The sequence below is a fragment of the Hippoglossus hippoglossus genome, chromosome 13 (assembly GCF_009819705.1).
Source record: "Hippoglossus hippoglossus isolate fHipHip1 chromosome 13, fHipHip1.pri, whole genome shotgun sequence".
In the NCBI taxonomy this organism is placed as follows: domain Eukaryota; kingdom Metazoa; phylum Chordata; class Actinopteri; order Pleuronectiformes; family Pleuronectidae; genus Hippoglossus; species Hippoglossus hippoglossus.
Genome location: NC_047163.1, coordinates 20903499 through 20926221, shown reverse-complemented (window position 1 = coordinate 20926221; position 22723 = coordinate 20903499). Strand labels below are relative to the sequence as shown.

The following is a 22723-nucleotide window of genomic DNA, read 5'->3' as shown; positions in this document are numbered from 1 at the left end:
TCGACTTATTCCTGAGTTACACACACACAGACACACACACAGACACACACTGGACGGTCTGCTTGATCCCCTCACAATAGAAAGACACCGCTTGGCAGAAAGTGTGCGCTTGAACCCTGAGAAACGTATCATCCCATCAGTGCAGCTATAAGGAGAATATTGCCTTCTCACGTGTGATTTTTTTTTAGAAGATATGGATTCTGTTAAAGTTATTGATCAGGGATCATCTGTTTTTCCTCCACGTGCTCTTTACCCAAATGGTAGATTTTAGAGGTTTTTAACAAAACGAGAAATTACACAAATAAACTTCAAACATTCAAACAAATAATCCAGTGTGTTGATTTTTAAAAATCCAAAATCGTAAAGCAGATTTGATATTTTTGTATATTAAGGGAATCATTTTTCCGGGCTAAATTCCGACATTAGATACATTTAATTGAACTTTATTAAGACCGTGTGCCAGAAGAAAGAGAATGGCAGAGTTGTAAGGGAGGTACAATTTACCTGTGGGACGCAGTCTAACTCATTAACCGACAGATGGCGCCAGAGCATAACCCACCTGTTCACGCGCACAGACGCGCTGATGCTCCACAGGATTTCAGGCGCCAACAGGTGTCGCTCTTTGCCTGGATTTAACTTTACATTTTTCCTCTTGGCTTCGTCCTCTGCATGAGCATACAAACGTGTTCGCTTGGACGTCAACGTTAAAGTTTTCAATTAATTTGGCTGCTTTTGATGAAATACAGGTGGTGTCTTTTTTGAGGGACAAATATGCACACAAAGGAAATGAGATGGGATATGTTACTTTATCAATATTACATTTTAAAGTTCCTGTTTGAGATGAATGGCAAACTGTCGAAAGCGCACAAACAGCGTGTGTGTGTGTGTGTGTGTGTGTGTGTGTGTGTGTGTGTGTGTGTGTGTGTGTGTGTGTGTGTGTGTGTGTGTGTGTGTGTGTGTGTGTGCGTGTGTGTGTGTGTGTGTCCGGGCTGTGGGAGGAGGGAGGATGATGCTCCGGTTCCTCTCGCACATGCTGTACAGCAACAATAATATTTGGAGAGTTAAGTGGCTGCAGCACAAACCGAGACGCATGACCAGTGAGCTCTGTGTTGCGCACTCAGTCAGGTTTCAGTGACAGTGAGCGCCGCGGCTCAGACAAGTTGGAGGTCAGAGTGGACACGCTGCAGGATGGGGAAGAAGCTGAGGCGGCAGAGCGGCTGCTTAGTTTTCTGAGGACGTTGTTGCTCGTTGCGCACAACTTGTTACTGCACGCGAACGCACCGCAGCTGAATTACACTGTGGACTTGCCCGAGGAGCAGAGATGGCTACACTCATTCATTGTTTGATTGTTTTTATACATTTTTTCTTTTATTTGAAACAAACATTTTGCATGGAGGTCGATTTCTTCACACCCGAACGCGTGGATCTCCAAGATGATGAAAAGCATCTGCAGATGAATGTTTTTCGATTAACTGCGTTCAAACAGGAATTTTACCTCAGACTCACACCGGATTCTAGTTTTCTTGCTCTGGGCACCTTGGCCCCTGAGAGTGGCCCTTTGGCACCTAACGCGTCTGAAGCGGCAGACCTCAGGGCATGTTTCTACTCCGGTGATGTCAACACAGACCCGGACTCATTTGCCGCTGTTAGCCTGTGCAAAGGTCTCCATGGAGGGTTCTCCTATAAGGGAATGGAGTATTTCATCAGTCGAAACAGGGCTGAAGACGCACCAGTCGCGTCTGGATACAGAAACTATTTGGACAGGACGCATGTCATCCGCCGCCGGGGACGCACTGATGCGCACTTCGGCCGCAACTTCACCAGCAGGTGTGGAGTTACACCTGATCCCAGCTTCACCGTCTCCCTGGAGAAATACAAGCATGTGGGCGAACTGGATAATGATGACTTCACTGAAACTGTGTTGAAAACCTTAGGCAGGTCAAAAAGGTTCGCCTCCATCCCCAGGTTTGTGGAGGTGCTGGTGGTGGCAGATGAATCGATGGCTACATTTCACGGGGATGACCTGAAGCACTATCTCCTGACCCTGATGTCAGTAGCAGCCCGGCTCTACAAACACCCCAGCATCTTCAACTCCATTAATATAGTGGTGGTGGGCTTCATGGTGATAAATGAGGCCAACAAGGGACCGAAGGTTTCCAGTAACGCAGCCCTGACTCTGCGCAACTTCTGCTCCTGGCAGAAGAAGTTGAATAAACACAACGACAAGCACCCTGACTACTGGGACACTGCCATACTGTTCACCAAACAGGTAAGCAGGGGTGTGTGTGTGTGTGTGTGTGTGTGTGTGTGTGTGTGTGTGTGTGTGTGTGTGTGAGAGAGAGAGAGAGGGAGTCCTATAAAAGTCGGCACTAACTTATATGAAATAGACATGCTGCATACACACGAGTGTATGGCTATATTATGAGACAAGGGGGCACAAGGGGCACAGACAGACAGACATAACATAACAGACAGGAAATTGCCACCCCCTACCCACACATGAACTTCTGGTTCATTTGATTATAACATGTCATTGTGTGGGTCTGTGTGGCTTTCCATGCTGTTATGGTCATTCAGTGTCCCTTTTAATCATTTTTCATTGCATGTCTTTGTAGCCATGTTGCATCTCTTGATCACAGTTTTGTATCTCTCTGTAGTCCTATTGTGTCTCATGGACATTCCAACAAGAAATATAAATGTTACTTCATACAGAGAGTCAGGTCCAGGGGCCCGTTAACCCTTTGGGCCCTTTCACATTGTGTGCCTGCAATACCCATTCAGTAATCCATCCACGAACTGTGTCTTTATCTGCACAGCTGCGCAATGCACGTCATGTAGTTCTGTGTTAGCTGCTTCAGCGAGTCACTGGAAAAGATCAACCGAGTCAGTCGTTTCCAAGAACTCACCTCTGTGTGCTCCTACAGAATAAGAGCTGGGTCGTTATCTGCCTACATGAGGTACCGTCATAAAGATCAGAGCAGTTCATAAAACTCCACTTTGAATCCAAATCACTCCTCCATTCAAGCTGATGTAAAGTGACACCATCTAAAGCCTTCAGAACAGTCACAACTGTTACGATAACCACATGTGACCACCACAACTGTGACCACTTACCTATATATCTTTCTGCATCACTAATTTCTTTCTGTCTCTCCTCTTATGATGTCTGGTTGTTGTCATCTGCTTTTAATCCCGTCCAGCAGTCTGAGACACGACCTCTCTGCTTCACGGCAGAGCAACATGTAAAACTCATCAAGGTCAAAACATCCCAGTGCTGGGAAAGATCACTTATTTACACTGAGTGCAGGGCCAGTGTTGTTGTCCTTATAGGGCACAATGAGCACAGCTGCTGCGTTGGAAAAAACCTTGTCATAGGTTATGGAGACCAAGTGATGTGGAGTACACGTGCCTGGCAGAAAGTGCTTCTGGCATCCTTAGGCCTCACTGTAACACAACAAGTTCACCACTATTTATCTAGATTCCCTTTGTTCACTGCAAAAAGCACAGAAAAGACTTCTTGATCGACCGTAATCCCAGAGCAGAGAGATCCGAGCAGGAGTAAAATAAGTGCTAAAGATCCAGGAAAAGATCTAACACTTGTATGCAAACCAATGAATCATGGCCAATATTCTAATGTTCTATTCTGCACATGTTAGTCTTGAGGTGTGTTCAGGTGCATTGTGGGCTCATTGCTAACTTGAGGCAGCACAGAGTTATTGCACAATTGCCCAATGAAAACCTGGTCTGAGATCAGTGGTGCAGGCTTTCACTGCAATTTTTAAGGCACATTATGATTTAAATATAAAACAACATGCACTTATATACAAGGGTGCACAACTGGCACTATGACCTTCATTGAACTGAAGATGAAACCACCTAAATGCTTGTGAGGCTGTGTACGTGTAAAGCTTTGAGCTAAAAGCTAACAGCAGAATGCAAAACATGATGTTGAGCAGGCATAATGTTTACACATGTTCACCATGTGAGCTAAAATGCCAACATTTGTAAATAAACTACAAATGAGGTTGAAGGAAAGGTCATAAACCAAAGTAATGGACAAATCGAAATGTTGACCCGATGATGGTGCTGAATGAAAATCTGGGTGAGCACCAAAGTTATTACAGAATATCGTGAGAATCCAAACATATCTGAGCCATTTCAATCAAAACCACAAACATCAACTTCATGATGGCTGTAGAGGAAAAGTAAAGAGATTACAAAGTCATTTGGATTCATCATCTACGGACCATCAATATAAAATAAATAAATGTATTTATATAGAGCTTTTCTATTCTTGCGCTTTCCAGTACAGTTTTGCCATTCACCGACATGTCTTCATATCTTCTTGACCAAGGATATTTAGGTTTGCGGGATAGGGGAGGATGGGATCGAACCACCAACCTGTTGGTTAGTGGATGACCCGCTCCACCTCCTGAGCCACAGCTGCATGCACAGTATGTTCCACATGATGCTGTTGAGATATTTCAGTCTGGATCAAAATGATGGATCGACCTGGGATGTCAAGGATACAAGAGGAAACAGTGACTCGTAAAGAAAAGACTGTAGTGGAGCCGACATGGTTGTCCTTCACCCTGGGCTGTGAGCTGCAGGTGGGACTCATCTAGTCCTCCCAAACTATCTTCTTACCTCTTACCTAAACACCAAGGGGAAATCTCTAATGGGCTATCTCCCCTGACTCCCTGCCTCAATATATTTTCAGAAGCGAGCAGCAATAAGCAAACCACGGCCCCATGTGCTTTGTATTAGTGCCGTTTACGCTCTGTTCACTCTGTAACTCTCAGCTCAACCACACGAAACATGGCTTTAGAACATGGCTCGAGTCCTATCTGATTTTCTACGTTTCCTCCAGGAAAAAAAGAGAAAAGTCCCTTTCACATTTAACTCTCAAGTCTCTGTCACCAGGATCTCTGTGGAGCCACAACCTGCGACACACTGGGGATGGCTGACGTCGGGACCATGTGTGACCCGAAGAGGAGCTGCTCTGTCATCGAGGATGACGGCCTGCCCTCGGCTTTCACCACTGCCCACGAACTAGGTTAGACACATGCTGATTGTTGGTGTAGTTTGAATGAAGTGTAACTGATTAGGAGGGAACTGAACTTCCTGTGCATTTTAGATTTATGCTAATACACAGTGGAATTGCAGCAGGCCTCAGAGAGAGATATGCTTGAGGCAGTCGTTCTTAGACTTAATCTGGTATATGGTCCCCTTCAGAAGGAGAAAAGAGCTTGTGCCCCCACTGCAAACTTTTTTCTAAAACACAGGGAAAGCAACTGAATAAAAGTTTAACATTAGTGAAATAAATTGTATGAATAGCATTTATTCTCCGAAATACACTCACTCCATATGCCCCCCTCCCAAGATTCCAATGTTTTCAAACTAAAACAATCTCTCTCCACTTGAGCGCCACGTCTCAGTTTTAATCATAATACATAACAGACCTTAAAACGCACAATAACATGACCACTCACCTACACTGGGCATGTGCGGGCTGGTGTAAACAGGAAGCCTTCGGTTTATAGTTGCAGAATTGTCGCAGATTGCTCGAATAATAGATCGTCTCCTACACGTAAGCAGTTGTATTATTGTAAAAAGCTGACTTTAACTTCACAACAGCTGTTAGCATAGACAACAGGGTCAGCCGCTCTTGTAATTGATTATATTCATGTTGTGTTCTACACTGGTAGCTGAGGCCAGTTAGTTTTCTTCTGGTATAGGGGGTCATGTGATGGGCCTGACCTAATAAGCAAAATTTACATTTTACTGAAAAGACCCAATCAGCAAGCAGTTGTGAGTGTCTTCGTCATCGTTTTTAAATATTTCAGTTTCTGCCCGTCCAGACTAAAATGCAGATCGGGAAATTTCAAACTAAAAGAGGACAGCGTTTCCAAACTTTTCCTTTTAGTGGCTCTAAAGCATTGGAGTAGTGTGGACATCAGGTATATCCGTTGTTGCCTTTTCAAATGAAAATTGAATAGTATAGTGTAGGTGTGTGTGTTGAGGTAGCCACACACACGCACACACACACACACACACACACACACACACACACACACACACACACACACACACACACACACACACACACACACACACACACACACACACACACACACACACACACCTACCCTCTACAGTCTCCACAGTGGCTCTGTGCCCGTCTCAGGGGTGGCCACATCACAGATTGAGAACCACTGGCTTTAGGGCAATAGCTTCATACAACCTCAACTTAAACTGTCAAAGGAATTCTGCTGTCCGGCTTGACAGACGTCTGTGCACGTAATCAGTGTGTAAACTGGCCCGCCTGGAAAGCTCTGCAACTTTCATCATGATCTTCATGTTCTCAGACCAGTCCCAGAGCACTGCAGGGTTATTAGTCCCACCAGCTATTTCATTACTTTGACCTGATGTTCGTTTTTGAAGTAGTCTCTAATTGGGTGGGCACACTCGGAATGAGCGTCTGGGTCTTACAGGCCAAGGTTTAGATCAGTGCATGTTCCACATACCAGCTGCACAACGTAACTCTGCACACTGGCAGCTGCAAACAGCAAGAGAGAGATATGTTTTTTGAAAAAATCTTGAAAATTGAAAACAGTTCAGGCCCTTTATTCACATGGTTACATAAACTCACAAATGTACACCCCAGCTGTAATTCTCTGGCAGATGAAGAAAAGGCCAATTTAAGAAAGAAAAATTACACCAAAACTGTCTCAACTTTTCTCTGGACTCTGAACTGTGTTGCAATTAAATGTCCAGTGAATTTTTTCATGCAATTGTGTATTTAATATGCCACTGAATTACAGACATGCAGAGCTCTGACGTTTTTGGTGGAAATGGCGCTGATTTCTGTTTGTTGCTTTAAAACATTTGCATATTTGCTTTGTCTCCAAGGGTGAGGTGGGTTTGACTCCAGTCTTGTGTTTAGAAATGAGTTGGGGCCAGGACTTGTTCGCTGAGCTGGGAAGTTGAGGGGAAGAAGCTATATCCAGTTGTTTCCAATGTTTATAAAATACACTTGCACTTTTAAAGCTGATTATCTTTACATTCTATCTATCTTGCTAAACCAGTACAGAAAGAGAAATGATTGTTGGTTTCAGGGAAAATTTCATGACAAACAAAAAAAGTAACCCCTAAGATATAGCTACATCAAAATTGCTCTTTTATAGGTTCCTACTAGTGTTTTTCCAAAGTCAGTTTAACTAACGCTTTGTTCTTTACCCCACAGACATGAGATATGACACCAGTTCTCTCATCTCACTCTTACCATTACATAAAATGCTGAACTATAATTTGAATTCCTTTTTCTAGTTTTCTTGCTTATTAATTAGCTACAATTACCAACTTTTGAGTGACATCACAGCTGGGTCATGGTACATGTGCTTAGAGAAAGTATTGTATGATCCAGCTGGATCCGTCTGAAACCTGACATCATGCTGAATTCAGAAGTGAGTAAAGAGATTTATGACCTCCTGGCGGAGGAGAAGTTTCCAGTTCAGCTTGAACTATAGGGTGAATTAACTGAACTGACTATTTCTTTTCTGTGGTAGCAGTGATTTAGACTGATATATTTATATGTGCAACATGGTAAAATGGAAAAGGAACTAAAGTTGATCACCGCTAATCCTTCCTCCTGTGCTTGTTGATGCAGTTTAATGGATAGTATTAAATCAGCTGTAGTTTACTCAAAGCTAACGCTATAAGGCCAATCCTATTAATAATACAAGTAACAGTGTCGTTCTCATTTTCAACAATCAGTGGTTGATGGGGCTGTAAAAGAAGCAGGACTCATGCCTGAGACCAGATGCACAAGTAACTCCTGAGGCCCCAAGGGAGGCATTGATTTACACTGACCACGTATATGTTAAATAATGACACAATTTCCCTCCGGAAAGGTCCTGGTCCATGATTAAATAAGCTGAAACCACAGTTTATGATTGTTCTCTTTTTCTTTTGGAAAGTACTGCATGTCCGTATTTAGGGAATGAAACAATTTTCTTAGGGAACTAAATTCCCCTGTCAGACCAGATTTAGAGCATGGACATATGCCACGCATTCCTGTCGGCTGTGATATCAGCTCCAATTCAGTCCAAGTGGAGTTCACATTTATACATCTCATACATATGTGGTCATGCAGAAACTTCACTGTATCCACCCAGTAACTGAACCAACTGCATATCATGGTATGACATTAAATGCAACTACTTGAGTCCCACAACGGTGTGACCATCTGTCTCTGTTCCCACCCCACCCTCTCTCCTCAGGCCACGTCTTCAACATGCCCCACGACAATGTGAAGGCATGTGAGGAGGTGTTTGGGAAACTAAAGGACAACCACATGATGTCTCCCACGCTGATTCAGATTGACAGGAGCCGACCCTGGTCTGTTTGCAGCGCAGCCATCATTACTGAGTTCCTGGACAGAGGTCATGGTTAGTAAACACTTCCTGTGTATGTCTCTGGATGTAGATGGACTCGCTAATTTTGTCCAGGCTTTGAGCTGTCAGCTGGTAGTAATCTAACCCACAAAAAAACAGACATTGGCTCGCTTTTGTCACAGTTGTACTCATCATCTTGGTAGTATGACCGAAGGCCAAAAATATTTCTATTCCGTCCTTCTTTTTTTCATTAATATGTCTCTATGGATAAATGAGGCTTCACAGCCAGTGGCTTGTTCAAAGCTGTGCAGCCAGTAACACCCAGTCATATTCACTCAGGTGTACATTGCAGACTTTACAGCCTGACATTTCCACACTGTTACTCTGACAAACACACTCATGCCCACCAGCTTTATTAAGGAGCAAATGATCATGGTTTGCTGTACATCTGGTGTGCCGACCACTACCTTTGTGGTGAGCCTGTTGTCAATCAGCCTTGAAGTTGCTTCAAGCTTCAAGGTCAAAGTTGCTTCATTTGAATAAACAGGCGACCAACTTCTCTGTGGCAGTCATTGAGAGCAGGGCAGTGTGCCTTCAGTCTGTGGACCGAGTCTACTTTTATTTACTTGGGGTATTTTTTTTTTATTTACAGACCTCTGAAATAGCCGAATAAAACATATATGAATCACACATGTGAACAGAAATAAATAAAATTCAGTTGTTTTATGAAAAACATTGACTCTAAAATCTTCTAACTTCACTCTGCATCATAGACTATATATAAAAAGCTGTGCACACACTTAAAATGTTCACTATGAAGTTCAAATGCGAGATTATGAAACCTTATATCAGCAAAGAATCTACAGAAATATCATAATATCCAACTCAAATAAGTCAAAACATTTTAATCAAAGGACATTTTAAAAGTGTACTTAAAGCGGCATTTTTTTATTCAAGTGATGGATCAGAGGTGCCTCTTTGAGTAACCCACCCACAGAGAATTATCATCGGGCAGTTTTTGTGTCTTTTAGCTCATCGTCTTGGTTTTCTGTTTTGGTTCGAAAAATATTCTTGAATGCTGTAATCCATTGATTTTAAATGATGTCGACGTAGATAAACCTTAAACCATTAACTTGCAGAAAGTCATCTGAACATCCTTTCAATGCACAACATTTTACCCAGCTGATTCAAACTTATTTTCATATTTATGGGCTGGGCAGTATCCTAAAGAACTTTTAAAAATTTCAGTGGGTTTATCAAAAAAATAAAAAGTGTGCATGAGAGAGAAAATGCACATTTTCTAAAGTGGCAAATCAGCAGATAAAACTAATTGGATGAGTGGGAGAGGTCTTGGAGGTGAAGTCTCTGATCAGAGAGAAAGACATTAGACGTTAGGACCTGGAGCAGCGAATCAATCACATGAGGATGATTTGTTGATAAGTGGACTTGAAGCATTAATCACATCTGATTGCCACAACTAAAGACTTAAGTCCATATTCCTCAAATTATCAGTTCTTTATATGTTTCCTCACTCAAACATGACATCACATCACACTATCATATTATCATGTGAAAGGTTTCGTTTTGAACCAAGATTAATATTGCATTGTTATAACAGACATGGTTTCTTTTTATGATGTGTTTATGTTGTAATAACTTAAAAATACATTGTTGTAAGAATAAACCTTTCATGTTATAATGTGTTACTGATCTGTTTTGCCTTTTCTGGTGGGAAAGCAATACATAGTGCGGTGTAGCTTCAGATGAGAACGATTTTTGTGTGCAATATGAATTGGCATAAGAAACAATGGGTTTGGTCGATGCACTTTTTTTCTGAGGGAAGTATCTGGCTCTTACGCTAACTTTGTGTGACTGCTGACAGGTATCAGTGGGTTTATTCGATCTGAAAACATCTGCCTGTTGCTGCTGGAAACAAGTCAAAGTCAAAACAGAAATATTTCCAATGTTTAAAAGGCTGATCAGCAGCAACCAAGCGGCTCAATAAACTCTTGCTCTTTGAATAGATATTTGAACACTTCCACATGTTTAGTCATGAAGTCATTGGATTTCAATATCCATATGAGTCAGTACAGTGTGCAGTGGGACTGAGAGCAGTGCTGTGGGTTTGTTTCTTTAGGAGACTGTCTGCTGGACCAGCCTCAGAGGCAGCTGTCTCTCCCGGACAACCTGCCTGGCTCCAGCTACAGCCTGCACCGCCAGTGTGAGCTCGCCTTCGGTCCCGCCTCCAAACCCTGCCCATACATGCAGCCCTGCTCCAAACTGTGGTGCACTGGGAAGGCCAGAGGACAGCTGGTCTGTCAAACCCGACACTTTCCCTGGGCGGATGGGACCAGCTGTGGCAACGGCAAGGTCTGCTACAGAGGAGCCTGCGCTGATAAGACTGCCACCATGCAGATCAAGGTGAGTGTTGGAAGATCAGTTGCCCTCGGTCCTTTTAATGGAAACAACTGATGTACGGCCTCTTTTCGTTTGGTCACAGGTGGATGGCCGGTGGGGCAAATGGGGTGCATTTGGAGATTGTTCCCGCAGTTGTGGTGGAGGAGTTCAACTCGCCAAGAGGGAGTGTAACAACCCCGTCCCTGAGAATGGAGGCAAATACTGCTACGGCCTTCGCATCAAATATCGCTCCTGTAACCTCAACCCTTGCCCTGAAACAGGTACGCTAGGCTCTGCTCACACAGGGAGACACAGAGAGGGCTCTGACTGACCATTCACTGAAACTCTACCCCACAGGCACAATTCCACAACTTCATGACATCAGTTCATTTACTTACATACAACAGATCCATAAAGGCATCAGTGTATTTGTTCTCTAAGTTAAAGGTACAGTGTGTAGAATCTAACGACATCTAGTGGTGAAGGTGCATGCTGCAGCTGAATACCCCTCACGTCACCCTCCCCTTCCAAACATCAAAGAGAACCTGTGGTAGCCTTCAGTTGTCATAAAAACTCAAAAGGTGTTTCGTTTGTCCAGACTGGGCTACTGTAAAAACATGGCAGCCTCCGTAGAGAGGACCCACTCCCGATGTTAATATAAAGTATTTGAAGCTAAAGATCCTATTCTATGGTAAAGAAAACAATAATTTGTACAATTTAGATGAAACACCCGAGTCAAAACATCACTGGGATTATTTTACATAAAATTTCTGCCAATAGATCCCTTTCACCTACATCTTACACACTGGACCTTTAAGCTTAGTTTTGGAAATTTAATGGAAACCTATAGAGCAGCACATTCTGATCTCTACACAAGAGAGCCTGCATATCGTTACTTAGGTGCTGTCTTCAATTTTTACAGAATATTATATTTAATTCTCTTACTAAGTAGAATTACACAAAAAGTACTGAACCAATTTGCACCAATTTGTGCAACTTTTAGGGCAGATCCGGTTGATGGGACAGAGCCAGGATTTTTTAAAATCTATTTACTCACAACTTTGAGAGTATTTTTAACTATAACGTAAATCTGAATTGTATCACTATCACATTATAATGTGAAAAGTTTATTGTTAAAATAATGTTTTTCAAATATAACTAGACATTTTTATGTGTTCACGACATTATAATAGGACACATTTCTTCTTATAAAAATATATTATAGCTGATAAATATGGAGATATTTCAGGAACAGACTTTTAACTTCAACTTCATAGAAGTGTAGTTGTCATGTTCACATTTTTGACCATTTTGAGTCCATTTTCTCTCCATAGTAAAGCTTTTGGTGGTCTTGATGGTCCACCGATGTGGTCCCCCACTTGGACTATGCATACACTAAAAAGGATTTGAAAATGCATGGGGCTGTGCTGTAGGAAGGAGTTTTCCTTGCTAATATCAATGGAGCCTTGTGTGTCCATCAATGAGAAATTACCCTAAATTTTCAAGCCCGTATGTGTCTGAACGTATGTACGCCCCATTCAGGAATGTCTTCAAATTTGGTACAACTATTCATTTGGACTCATGGAGGTCATGCTTAGAATTTGGTGGTCAAGGTTCAAAGGTCAAGGTCACTGTGTTCTCACAAAGCAAGAGTTATGCCTTGTGAATGTGATATCTCAGGAATGTCTCGGCCCAATTCTCTCCAATTTGGCACATAAATTCACCTGGACTCAAGGGTTAAATGATTAGATTTTACTGGTCAAAGGTCAAAAGGCAAGGTCACGTGGCCTCTCAATATATGCTTTTGGCCTCTTGAATGCAAAACCTCAAGAACGCTTTGAGGGAAAACTTTTGATTGTCACTTGGACTCAAAGACAAAGTGATTTGATTTCACTGATATCACTGCGGTATTTCTAGTTATGTTTTATTGTTATTTACTAAGTACATGTCAGTGAGTTCATCTGCTGTAGAATTAACATTTCCCAATGTGGGATCAGTAAAGTACATCTACCTATCTACATTATCTCTGTATGTAAAGTTGTCCCTGTAAAATGTAAAATGTGCTATATGTGCAAGAACAGAGAGCATGATTGGTGCATCACACCCTGGGCAGTAAACAGTGCTGCAGTAGCTGTCAATCAACTCAAAGCTTGTTTTTCTCTCTCCAGGTAAGAGTTTCAGGGAGGAGCAATGTGAGGCGTTCAACGGCCTAAACCTAAACACCAACAGACTGGGTTCCTCTGTGGTGTGGGTTCCCAAATATTCCGGCATCTCTCCCAAGGACAAATGCAAGCTCATCTGCCGTGCTAACGGGACTGGCTACTTCTATGTCCTTGCTCCTAAGGTGTGTATAATTATTTTTTTCACTGAAACATTCCTCATACCAAATTTTTAAATCCACACTCACTTTTCTACTCACTGAAAAAATTTCCTCATACTCAGATCTGTCTAAAAACCTGAGACATGACACGAGTAAAGTATCTTAATCTTCTGAGCTGCAGTTGTGCTTCCTAATGAAATCTGGACTCTTTGTCCTTGAACACCTCGTCACAAGTCAGAACCTCATGGGAGGTGTAGTTGAAACATTTATTGAGCGGCTCCATGTTCACAGAGGTTTCCTGGTTTGGTGTTTACAGTAACTGTCGGCCTGGTGTGACTTGGCCCTCATCCACAGTGCAAGAAGAAACAGCTAATTCTGTCTACTGCACAATGAGTGGAGATGTGTTAGTGGCAGTAGTGGTGAGAGAGGGAAACATGCAGGGATTGTATCGCTTCACAGCTGTGGCTGGACAGCATGAAAACAAGCTTGTAGCAGCAACACAACTCCACATCTCGTTTACACTCACACACACTGTAACTCTCTCTGGTTCATTATTTTCATTTATGTACATGGGTTCAAGTGTTTGTCAAAATGTGAGCACATCTTCAGCCTTGCTCTCGCTGTCCTACTCACATGTTACCCAATGACCTGAGCCCAGGATGATGTAACTTTTGTAACCTCAATCCCTGCAGGTGGTGGATGGGACGCCCTGCTCTCCTGACACCTCAGCTGTATGTGTTCAGGGAAAATGCATCAAGGCCGGCTGCGATGGCAAGCTGGACTCTAACAAGAAGTCTGACAAGTGTGGCGTGTGTGGCGGGGACAACAAGGGCTGTAAGAAAGTCTCAGGACTCTTCACCAAACCTGTGTAAGTAGTACGCCGGCACACTGTGACACTCTTTGGGGTCACATCTGAAGTGGTGGGACAGGTCAGGGTCAACTTTATTTTATGACCATACTTTTTAGTCAAGTACCAAAGTAATGGCAAGACTGAATACGTACATGGTATTTCAAAACTGTGCAGTGTGAGTTCAGAAAGGAAACCCATAGTTGTCACGGAGTCTAAAAAGTAACTGTTTGTTATTATCTGAATTTATGAATAAATATCTTTAAATGGTTAGATTTTCATCTAAGTTACTTTCATGGAAAATCTATTTAAACCCAAAACACATACACCATTGTGTATTTCTTGTGTATCCACCTTTATGCTGACTTCAACTTCTGATTTAAGTGGAATAGTTGTGTTCACATGGGCCTAGTTGTCATGCTCGCTGCTAAACTTGGCTTATAGCATAAATAGTCGCAAAATGGACAAAAATTAGAGGTGTATTTTACACGGTACAAACATAAAAAAGTTGTGAGGACAACTGTGTAACGGTGATGACATGAAGCGATGGCCCACAGTTAGCTACATCGACAATGACAGTAACCTAGTATTTTAAGTTGATCGCGAAGAGGTGCGGAATTACAAAAGCACAGAAGTAAAATTAATACAATTAAAATAAGTTAAATACTATTAAAGAAATACAGGAATTTCATATTTTTGAAGGTAGCAGCGGAGCCCGGCCAGAGCATCAGTGAAGCTGAGCATGTTGCATGTGTAACTGTCATGGCGCTCATAAGCTCCCGAGGACAATCGTGGATATGGAACATATGATCCAAACACTGACTCTGAAGGTTGTTAAACCTGGAGTCCAGCCAATGACACCAGATTGGGGCTGTTTGTTAGAGTTACTTTGACTCAGTTGTTCACAAGAAGCATGTGATGATGTCATGGGTGTTGCCACGACCTACCACAGATGTTGGTGCATGTGTGAGTTGGCGTTTATGTGTTTGTTTACTGGTTTTGAATCATTAGTCCTTGCAACCAAAAGCCTAAATCAGAAATTGAACCTGCTTTGTTCAATCTCAGGGAGAGAACAGTGGTTGCAATGAAGCCTTATCTTTTAGAGTATGTTTGGAGATCTTTGCAAATCTGGCTCTTCGTCGCCTTTTGAATTTCTAATATATCTTCAGTGGTAATAGAATAGACAATGTGGCTGAGTGCCACATTTTATGATAACAGGGAGCAGCAGTCAAAGGGCTCTGGACAGGAGACAGACCAGAGGAGAGGCATGCAGCATTGCTCTGTTGTCTTGGCAAGTGTGCCGTCTCTAAGAAAGTTGAGGAATTACATAAAAGAATGGATGCATATCTACAGAGAGCTGACTCTGGATAGAGGTCTGGAGATCAGCAGGAGTGGAGTTCTGCACTTCACTGTAAGGATGCTTTGTGGGCTTTATGCTCTTTTGGGAATCTCCTGACAGAATTGATGAATTCACTGAGGTGGTTTGTTGCTATGTTTCCATTTGCTCACAATCTAATCCCCACTAAGAAAGTTACGTTTCCAAATGATAAACTTTGGATATCTAAAGATCTTCTTGCACAATAAAATGTGAAATTCTAGGGAAGAGAAATAGATACAGTCAAGGAAATAAAAAACAAATACAAATGACACAAGATGTAAATAACTCACCATGAATAGATTTAGGTCAAACATCTTGGGGACAGGTTGCATGTTTTACACAATCAATTACATGAGACCAGTGGCTTGAAAGCAATGATTTTATTCCTGTGATGAAAAGTGTACCGGAAAGGACGAGGTCTCATTGACACAGTGTGAAAGAGGGCTCTTCTAGCAGATCATAAAAGGAAAATTGTGGGTCCGGATATCATCAGCAGCTGGGTATTAAAATTAAATTCATGTGCTGATCAGATGCATCTTTTCCTTTCTTCTTTTTTCAAGTTTCCTGTTGTAAGTTCTGAAAACAACAAATGTTCCAGTACCTGAGATCAGCATCTGTTACCTGTTGCCTTAAATTCCTTAGTCGTGAAATGTTTTGAAGAAAGAAAAAAAATTGAAAAAGTATAAACATGATGCCCCTGTCCTCCTATTCCTGATTCACATGATCATTTTCATCATTTTGCTTAAGACTCAAACTGCCCAGACTCAACAGTCTTGTAAAAGTCAAAGCTTTTTAACAGCTATAACCATCATCTGCTTAGGAGGGATGAAGGTTTTCATTCTCGTCCAGATCCTCCTTCACTCAGGGAGTTTGAGTTGTTTCCATGTGGCCAATGCTTAAGGCTTCCACTTGTAAGAACTAAAAGGACCAATTTGTGTTTTAATTTGTGGCTGTAGGCTTGTCAAAATCTTGCCACCGGGTTTTTTTTAAGTGGACGAGAAGTGTTTCAGTCAGGGTCAGCCAAAGTCAAAGAGCTTTATTTCCAAAATATAACTTCTGTATTTAACACTTACACTGGCGCAGTCTAATGAGCTGCTTAAATCATGGGGGGATCCCTTTTGAAGTACAGATATTGTGCTTAAAGTCAGGTTGATCATCTTAAAGATAAGCTGCTTTATCACAGAGTTTTGGCTTTTGAACTTTGCAGACCCTTTACGTAGGCCACACAAAAACCTATATAACACACTAAAGGTAAGAAAAACTGAATAAGCATCATATGTCTCTTTTAAAGATGTTGGCGGATGGCTCATGAATTACAAAATATAATCAGTTAGTGAAATATTGTTGGAGTTACTTCTGATAAAACTAGTGAAACATTCACTTTGAATAAAGTTTACTCGTTTCACCCAGCCTATTCTCTTTGTGCAAAGATAGGCTTGTGTCAATGTTTCCACTACAAGCATAGAAAACAAATCTTACTCTGGGGAAGAGAGGAAACAAGTAGCAACATGCTGCACTCTACATTATTCTAGAATTTAAATTAAGTTACATCATCACCAATGAAAAATAGCATACTTAATATTTCACATCTCCACTCTTCCTTTCCAGTCATGGCTACAACTTTGTGGTGATGCTGCCAGTGGGAGCCTCCAACATTGACATCCGTCAGCGCGGCTATCGAGGAATGGTCAGCGATGAAAACTACCTAGCAGTAAAGAATCAGCATGGCACGTACCTCCTGAACGGCAACTACGTGGTGTCAGCGGTGGAGCGCGACCTGCTGGTGAAGGGCAGCCTGCTGCGTTACAGCGGCACCTCCACATCTATAGAGATTCTGCGGGCCACCAGACCCTTGCAGGAGCCCCTGACTGTGGAGGTACTCTCTGTGGGGAAGATGACTCCACCCAGGGTGCGCTACTCTTTCCACGTCTCCAAGGAGAGCAAGGAGGAAAAAACCCTGAAGAAAGAGGAGAGAAGCCACAAAACACATAACAGCGTCCTGATGGACAGCAACAAAGTAGAAGTTAAGAAGCAAGCGATGGGGAAGAGGCCAGTTAGTCACTGGGTGACAGGAAATTGGGATATATGCACAGTGACCTGTGGCAATGGTTTTCAGAAGAGGCTGGTGCAGTGCCAGAGTGTGGAGGGGCGTCCTGCAGTGGACTGTGACAGCACTGACAGGCCTGTAGCTGTGAGACCATGCGGGGATCCATGCCCCATGTGGGATGTAGGTACCTGGTCTCACTGCTCCAAGTCCTGTGGAAGGGGCTTTAAAAGGCGGCCGGTGCACTGCATAAACGAGAATGGTATGAATCTACCCAGGGACCACTGCTCTGGACGGAGGAAGCCTCAGGAACTGGATCTCTGCAACCTAAAGCCATGTTAGAGCAGAGCAGGCACAGTCCATGGATTGAATTTTGGAAGTCAAACTGATGAACCTTGTCCCAAATCAGCATGACAATGATTGGATGGCTGTGTTGGGTGCAAATCCTCTCAACTTCAGTCTAACTGTGTCTGCAGGGGTGTCTGCTCTACAGTAGAAGACAGGGAGCGCCATGTCCTCCTGCTCCTGTTTGAAGACAGAGATCTGTTTACATACAAATAGAGGGAAAGCTGTCTTCTTGTAAAGTGAACCGTCAAACCAACTGTGGCAGGTTGGACTTTTGGTTAGTCTACCTCGACCTTAAACGATGACACAATGCCTGTGTAAACTCTATACAGACAGTAGCAGAGGATGCAGAGACACTGATCATTCCATGCATAGGATGAGATAAGAATGGATGAAAGCGTGTGACACCCACACTGTGCGGTTATCAGAAGCAGGTACCGGTAAATGGACATTTTTTTCTCATTTCACTCATCACTGAAGTGATCGATATGTGAAACACAGTACTGTATCTGCCACAGTCCAGGCATAATTGGTCTGTGCTGTTCTTGCATCATTTTCTTACATCTTTGAATTGATGTCTTGATTTGGTGCCATTCACTTCATCTTAACAGCTTTATATCATTTGGAAATGAAACACAGTCAACCTGATACAACATGATACCCACTTGAAACAGTTTTTTTCAATTGGATCAATATCAAAGAATCCCTGAATACTAACGACCAAATATCTTTAAACTTTTTTTTTTTCATAGGTAAATTTGTGTATACAGTGAATGTAGGCTGTTTGTATGGTGCAAAACGTAATGTGTTTCTGTCTGTTGTGTGTAAAAACTGACAAATGTTAAGTTGTGTGTTCTGTTGCCAAAGAGCTATAACCTTCCACAAAGCCTTAGCACTGTGAGAGACGCTTCTCTGCATGAGCCGCACAGGAGCGTGGCTTCCTCAAAGAACCGTCGCTGTACATTTCCGTCATCACCTGAAAATTACCTTCCGACTGTTACAACACTCAAACCCCCTGGAGACTGAAGTCAGCTGTAAACATTTTTAAACACTTAACTGAACTAATCACTGAATCAGTCAACAGAGAAGGAACATGAAAGCAGGAACATGCAAAAACTTTACTGGTTCCACCTTCTTTCATTTAAAAGCTTTATTTTGGAGTCTTTGTTGAACAAAACAAGCAACATGAAGATGTTGCTTGAATTTATATTTATATTTTTCACTATATATTCCAAACAGCCACGGACTATGATCATAATGATTATTATTATAATAGCAGCAGAACACAAGAGGGAAGAGGACAGGACATTAGCAGCATTAAAACTGAATGAGGAAAAAGCCAATAGATGTAAACTCACTCTCACAATGAAAGACAGGAAATCCATTAGCTGCTTTAAAAACACATTACTGGAAAAATAGCTTTTCATCATATTTCAAAGCAAAGAGTTTTAGCTGTTCTGATGCTGAGCAGAGGGTTGTTCCAAGAGATGAAAGAGCTGAAAAAGTTCCACTCTGGGTAAAATCAACATCTTACAACACCTTAAAAACAAAAGACCTTTAAGGATGAGCCAAAATATTATGACCACTCACAAATGAAACAAAAATCTTTGATAATCCCAAAACAATGGTGGATGTCAGAGTCTGAAATACAGTATATCAGATGATAAATTAAAAGTTAGTTCTTATAGTCATTATGTTGCATGTGGGAGACGTGGGCAAGTGTAAAGACCAGGGGGACTTAGACAAAGGCCAAATTGTTGTGGCAAGATGACTGGGTCAGAGTATTCTTCAAGGGTCCAGAGATTTGTGTCTGAACCCAACAAGACCTGAAAATGTAACTGAAACCGAACCAGACCAGTTTATTAGTTGAAAGCTGAGACTCTGGCCCATGAAAAACAGAGACATGTCCGACCAAACCCAGCCAGGAGACACACACCTGATAGCCACTGGTTTTCAGTTTGTGACTTACTACACACTATGACTAATACATCAAAAGGAAAGTGGTTGGTGACATGCCAACTTTCTGTAGTGAACTGCTAGGTGAAGCCCACAGTATATTCAAGTGGCAAAATGTTTATTCACCCCATGAAACACACACTCTGTAAAACTACTGGCAAAATCTACAAAAAAGTAAATCAATTACCACACAGATATTGCTGCACTTTCCATCCTGGCATTACAGTCTTTTATTTTAATGTGATTCTTCTCATTTAATTTCAACTCATCATCTCTCCAACTGTTGGAACTGAGTCAGAGCTGGAACCATAATGGCATCTCTGCCAAGGCCCAACTTATGAAACTTAAGTGACACTTAAATTTGCTCCAGATCCAGATTTTTATTTGGATCTGCACTTAATTACACACACTCATAAATATCAGTCTGCTAAACATGCCTGTTTTTTGGGGGCCAGATTAATGAATTATTTCTCTGGGAATTCTGTCAAACTGTAAAAAAAACAAACATCCTATCTCACAATGTTAAAGAAATTCCTGGATCTGCCCCTTTGTCCAGATCCACACCAACATTTCATGGAAATCCATTCAGTAATTTTGACATAATCCCACTAACAAACCAACAAACAACGCAGAGGGCTGAAGACATAACCTCCTTGGTGGAGGTAAATATTTGAAGCATACTTTCTGAACAGAGAATAGATGAACACTCTAAAATATATTTGGTAAAAGCTCATCAGACATCACAGAATGATGGGAGATAACTACTATTACTCAAAGGTGAAACTGTCCTTAAATCTCTCCAGTCACTCAACACGTCCCTCAACAGAAAACTCATTTTAGTGTTAATTTGGTATCTGTTTTGGTTCAGAGGGACAACTAAACAAACAAAAAGATGGTTTTGTACAGTTACTTGTTTTATTCACACCATGTACAGATAATGTTATCAGTTGTCTTCTGTATTGTATACTATGTATACATCCATCTAGCGGCATCAAATAAAATATATATGGGATTATAACCATAAACTGAATCATGATTCGTTATTACACAAAGGCATTACTACATTATAGATAAATGCTGTGTCTTGAATGTCTCCCTCAGCGCCTGTAGTATCTGTTGCATCAGATATGTGCTGAAACTGCTTCCTTCCATTACATGTAATGAGACAGTCTTGATATCGCAGCTCTCCTCCAACTGAAGCATGAGCGATGAAAATGCATTCATTCATCCACTTTGGTATTCTGTTGATTCAAGCTCTGTTGAACCAGCTGCACTGTAATAACACACCAAGCTTGGCCAGTGCCTGCCCAGTAAGCCTGACGCATTGTTGGATAGATGTCTTTCGGACTCAGACACCCTCACCCCAAGGATTTGATCCATGTGAGGGTTTAAAGCAGTGGTGGGGAACGTCCGGCCTCTAGGCCATATACGGCCTGTGAGACAGTTTGATCCAGCCCATGAGGCAATTCATTAATATGAAATAGTTCTCATGAGAGCAATGAATTTTTTCTTCAATAAAAGAGACTAACATTGAGTTATTAGTTTTTGTTGAGGTCAAAAGAAAAGCCAGTGTCATGGTTAGAGGGAGGCGCTTGCAGTGATGAAAATAGCCAATTTCAGCATTATTACATATGAAAACATGCAGCTAGACTGGATGAGTTAAATTGACAACTGCTCTTTGGTAAAGTCAATGTTCTTCTGTAAAGTTTGTGACCAACAAGCAGCTTTTACAAGACATTCTGACAGAGACGATGTTACACAATCAAGTTATATGGTGAGCAAGATGGTAGCTAAGAAGCTTCCCTTTGTCCTTGTTGGTTCGTCATCATTTATGCCTCGTCATTCGTGCTTGTCCTTCCTCTGCGTCATCTCCATCTCTCGTGAGTTCCTAGTGTTTTCCCCAGTGTGCTCTTCTTTTTTCAGTTTAAGCTCAAACACTTCCTATCCTGTCCAGCTCCATCTACTAACCCATACCTTGGCACCTGTCTGGCTTTTGGAGGACCACCGCAGCCTCCGTCAAGATTATGCTGTGCGTGGCAGATGTCGGAGAGGGGGCGCTCCACACAGCAAAAACCCATCTCCTCTACAGCCTGCTCACAAGCACCCACCTCCAGTCCTGGCTGGGCTGCAGTCACCTCCAGTCCCGGCATTGGGGGTCCCGGCAGACGCCACTCCTGCTCCGGCGTCGGGGGTCACGGCAGACGCCACTCCAGTTCCGGCGTCGGGGGTCTCGGCAGGCGCCACTCCAGTTCCTGTCCCGCGCAGGAGGGTCCTGGCAGAGGCCACTCCTGATCCGGCGTCGGGGGTCCCGGCAGACGCCTCTCCAGTTCCTGTCCCGCACCAGGAGGTCTCGCCTGGTGCCTCTCCAGCTCCTGTTCCGCGCCAGGGGGTCTCGCTTGGTGTCTCTCTAATTGCTGGAACCTCTTCAGTTCCCCATTCCTGCCCCACGTCTGAGGGTTAGGCCAACGCCCCTTCCTGTACCTGGACAGCTGCAGCAGCTGCCATCCTCTCCAGAGCCCCCTGCATCTGTTCCTGACCAGCCTCCGGGCCGTCTGCCCAAGCCCCCATACTCTACCCCTGACTGGCCTCCGGGCCGTCCGCCCGGGCCTCCATGTTCTGGCCCTGACCAGCCTCCGGGTCGCCCGCCCGAGCCCCTGTGCTCCGTCCCAGATTCCCTCCTCCGGACCGCCCTCCTCCCAAACGTCTCAGTTTCCAGTTTGGACCGTCTGGAATCCGGCCCTCATGGTTATGACTCCAGACTGTTTATTCTCACCTCTTTATAGAAGAGTGTTTTCAGTTTTGATTATGACCTCCTTGTGTTTCGTGTCTATCCCTGTGTTTAGGTTTGTATTCGACCCGTACCTGTGTTTCATCTTGTCCCAATTCCTTTTCCCACTCTGTTTCTTTCTGTGTTTCGATTTATGTATTCTCCCTGTGTGCGGTTTCGTGTTTTATTTTGTAGTTTCTGCTCCTTGTGTGTTTACCATCTTGACTCCCTGTCTTTGTCCTGTTTCCTGCCCTTGTGATTGTCGGCACCAGT

At 42.7% G+C, this 22723-nt stretch overlaps 1 protein-coding gene across 1 annotated transcript; it reads left to right on the top strand.

Annotated features, from left to right (window-relative positions):
- The first annotated feature begins 1081 nt into the window (after positions 1-1081).
- Positions 1082-20708, top strand: LOC117773029 (A disintegrin and metalloproteinase with thrombospondin motifs 15-like). Its single transcript, XM_034604713.1, has 8 exons — positions 1082-2269; positions 4924-5056; positions 8283-8450; positions 10534-10817; positions 10897-11074; positions 12962-13137; positions 13806-13981; positions 16947-20708. Exons 1-8 carry the CDS (start codon positions 1322-1324, stop codon positions 17722-17724), a joined length of 2841 nt encoding a protein of 946 aa, XP_034460604.1. The 5' UTR covers positions 1082-1321; the 3' UTR covers positions 17725-20708.
- The last annotated feature ends 2015 nt before the right edge of the window (positions 20709-22723 follow it).